Here is a 3,820-nt window from a genome sequence, read left to right on the forward strand (position 1 = left end):
GAGGGGAACGTGTTCCTATGTGATATCTCAGCTCCTTTGGGAAAGTGATCTTCCCTGTCCTAGAGCACTAACGTCTAACACTCCTTGGCTCCCTTGGGGTTACTCAAAGGAAAGGACATTCAAAAAGGTTTCCTCTGAACATAGAAACCCTGAACAAATTCTGTTGAGAAAGGTGCAGGGACAGTTAAGGAGGTTGAGAATAATCTGAAAGTGTTGCCTGTTGTGGGAGGCAAGATTAGGAGCTGGGTTGACCTGAGTGGTCTCCTTCAGAGAGGGCCCACACCCAAATCCCGTAATCCAATCAAGCAATTAGAGTGGATTAGAGGACTTTGTGCCTTATCCCAGGGCCCAAAAGCCATAAAAGGTGGAGGTGAGGGTCGCTATCTGCCATTTGGAAACCGGCTCAGAGAGAGGAGCATCCCTTTGCGACCTGAAGCTCCTGGTTGAATGTATCTTGTGGACACTGTTTCTGCAGACATGGAGGCTGCCCACCTCCCCCGCTCAGAGGAGTCTCAGTTCAGCGCCTCTCCCAAACCCCAATCGTGCTGGTCAAGGAGAGGCGGTGCTGAAGTCCACGGAGGGCCCTCTGTGCCCGAGAGGACATCCCCTGCATCAAAGACACTCTCCTCCCCGACTGACCCGTTGGCTCCCGCAGCAGCAGGGCTGCCTCCCACCGAGATGCCTCTGAGTTGGAAGAGCCTTTCCCAGGTGGGAGCCGGGCTTCAGAACATGGGCAACACGTGCTATGTGAATGCGACCCTACAGTGTCTGACCTACACAGAGCCCCTCGCCAGCTACATGCTGTCCCAGCAGCACGGGACCACCTGTAGGAAGCAGACATCCTGCATGCTGTGTACTCTGCAGGCTCACCTGACGCGGGTTCTCTGCCATCCTGGACGTGTGCTCCGGCCCCTGCCACTCCTGCTCGCCGCCTACCACAGACACAAGCAGGAAGATGCCCATGAGTATCTCATGTTCATTCTGGATGCAATGCAGCAAGCATGCTTGCCTGAGGACAAGCCCTCAGACCCTGAGCGTCCTCAGGACAGCACCCTCATCCAGCAACTCTTTGGGGGGTACTGGAGGTCTCAAATCCAGTGTCTCCACTGCCAAGGCGTTTCCAGCACTCTGGAACCCTACCTGGACATCAGCCTGGACATCGGGGCTGCTCACAGTGTCAGCCAAGCTTTGGAGCAGTTGGTGAAGCCCGAAATGCTGGAAGGTGAAAATGCCTACCATTGTAGTAAGTGTCTAGAGAAGGTGCCTGCGTCCAAGGTGTTGACTTTGCACACTTCCCCGAAGGTCCTCATCCTGGTCTTGAAACGATTCTCAGACTTGACAGGCAACAAAATGACTAAGGAGGTGCAATATGCTGAGCGCCTTGACATGCAACACTACCTGTCTGAGCAGAGGGCAGGACCCTTGGTTTATGTGCTCTATGCCGTGCTGGTGCACGCTGGGAGGAGTTGCCACAGCGGACATTACTTCTGTTTCGTAAAGGCAGGAAATGGCCAGTGGTATAAAATGGATGATGCTAAGGTCAGCGCCTGTGATGTGACTTGCGCGCTGCGCCAACCTGCCTATGTCCTCTTTTATATGCAGAAGACCGATCTGGAAAGAGACCTTGGGAGGGAGTCAGTCGAGGGAGGACTCGCATCTCCCGAGGCAGACCCCACGGTGGTGGGTGAGGCCTCAGGAGAGCCGGCAACGGATCCCTCCGTGAACCTTCCTGAGTTGGAGGAGCGTGGGGAAGAGACCTCAAGGCAACAAATGACATTAGACCAGTGGAGATGCCTCCAAGAACGCAACCGACCTAAGCCTGAACTCAATGTCAGGAGAAGAGAAATTGCTCTTCCTGAGAACGCAGTCATCCTTCACCACTCCAAATACAGGCCTGAGATGCCGAAGAATCATCCTCAGCAGACCGTCGACCTGCTCAGCACTGCAGCTGGGATGATCCCACCTCAGGTGGCCGGGGACGTGGCCAAAGTCCCGCGTGTGCCAGGGAGAGCCAGACCTACCAAGAGGACGAGCAAGAAGGGACAGAGGTCTGGGGAAGCAGCCCAGAGATGTGTCTCCTAACTTTGGTGCACAAGGGCGCACACACCCACACACACAGCGACACTCACTCACCAAACCCGAACACAGTCCCATGCTGGAAATATTTTGTGTTGTGTGAAGTGTGTGTTCTGTATGTAGGGAAGAACCATCTATCTGGTGTGTTCATGGGATATGGCCTTCAACTGAAACTAGACAACACTGATATTTAAACCTGGTTCTTTGTCATGGTCTTATATTGGGATAGTGTGGATTTCATATGGGGTGTATCGAGGAACCTGCCTCTCCTTCAGCCTTGGGGAGAGTGGGGCCACTTGCAGGTGAGAGTCAGGGAGCAGTCAGGGTTGAGAGTGGATATGATGCTGAGACCTGGGGTTGAAGTGAGTATGTTTGACCCTCTCGTCATGCTCCCCACTTCCCGTTGCTTCTCTTCTATTTATATTGAAGGAATATTTGCCTGAACATAAGTATTTGTGGGGTCTTGCTACTGATGTGTCTTGGTCATTGCTTGGAAATTCTAAGAAAGGAATTAAATGCTTATTTTTGGGGCGATAACTGCATCCAGCCTGATTGAACCGCGGTGATTATATTATGTTCCCTTCACTCTCTCCCACATTAAGACTGAAGAGAAGCAAACTAACAAGGACTCTTATTCCAAGGGGAAATGCCCAGCCTCCCACTGAACATAAGTTTTTACGACTATTTTGCTACCATCTGCTCTGTGGCACCTCCTGACACAGAAGTGGACTCTGGATTTCAGACCAGTTCAAATTCAAATTTGGACCTGGGTTGATACCTCTGGAAAACAGTGCCAAGTTCATGAATCTAGCAAAATGGTTTTTGAGGTCAGGTTATGGGTGCTCTGCACTGTCTTTTGATTTTTACAGAAGAGATTGACAAATTGATTGTAGAATGGAAATTATTGCATGACCACCAAATGCCTCTGAGTGTGACTGTAGATGTGCAGTTGTAACATCACATCACAATGTTATTTTCACTCTGTATTCAAACTTGGACATGCCACCCTTACTGGAGAGTAAGGGACAATAGAATCTGTGCAGAAGAAATCACACTTTTTTGTAGATTTTCATGTACGAAAGGCAGATTAGACATATAAAGTGTCAAGGTTTCTTTCATGTCTGGGAATTGTGTTTCTTTTGACCAATACAGTTTATTGTGTCGTAAAGAGTGAGGGAACCTGTGTGCAAGTGTTGCCAAGAGTTCCCTAAGAAGACCTGCAGGTATCCCCGTCCTCTGCTGACTGTCACAGGGGATGAGACAGCTCATGGACTCGGGGACTTGACCTCCACAGCAGAAGACCCTGAGGAGGTGTCTGTTGGAATGAGGATATGTCCCCACCTGGACTGATGTGGTGAACCAGCAATTCCTCTGCTGAACTGGATGGAAACGGTCAAGTCCACAACGTGCTGGGTGTCATGCTTTTGTGCGCCTACACATACACTCCCCCCACTACACAGATGCTGCAGTTTTTCTTTAGGTAAATCTATAGGAATGTCAAAGCGTGCTTACCAAACCGGAATGTCAAGTTTGTCTTAGTGAAATCCATTTTCTAACACATGTAGGGAAATCAACCTGGCAATTTGTCAATTGGTTGTAAACAGAAATTAACAAGTTAATCTGAAATTGTTTTATAAATGTCTGAATTTCTGATTTAGAAAAAAGATCCCATCCAGAGTTCTGCAAATTACACCATGTTTTCTCTTAGAAGACATTTTCTGTACTTGTTGATATTATTTTTCTG

At 49.5% G+C, this 3,820-nt stretch overlaps 1 protein-coding gene across 1 annotated transcript; it reads left to right on the forward strand.

The window, feature by feature from the left end:
* Positions 1-477: 477 nt before the first annotated feature.
* On the forward strand, positions 478-2,082 carry LOC129515789 (ubiquitin carboxyl-terminal hydrolase 17-like protein 6). The gene has a single exon (XM_055334801.1). The coding sequence runs from the start codon at positions 478-480 to the stop codon at positions 2,080-2,082; it is 1,605 nt and encodes a 534-aa protein (XP_055190776.1).
* Positions 2,083-3,820: the final 1,738 nt, after the last annotated feature.

This window comes from Nyctereutes procyonoides, unplaced genomic scaffold (genome assembly GCF_905146905.1).
Source record: "Nyctereutes procyonoides isolate TBG_1078 unplaced genomic scaffold, NYPRO_anot_genome, whole genome shotgun sequence".
NCBI classification, from domain to species: Eukaryota; Metazoa; Chordata; class Mammalia; order Carnivora; family Canidae; genus Nyctereutes; species Nyctereutes procyonoides.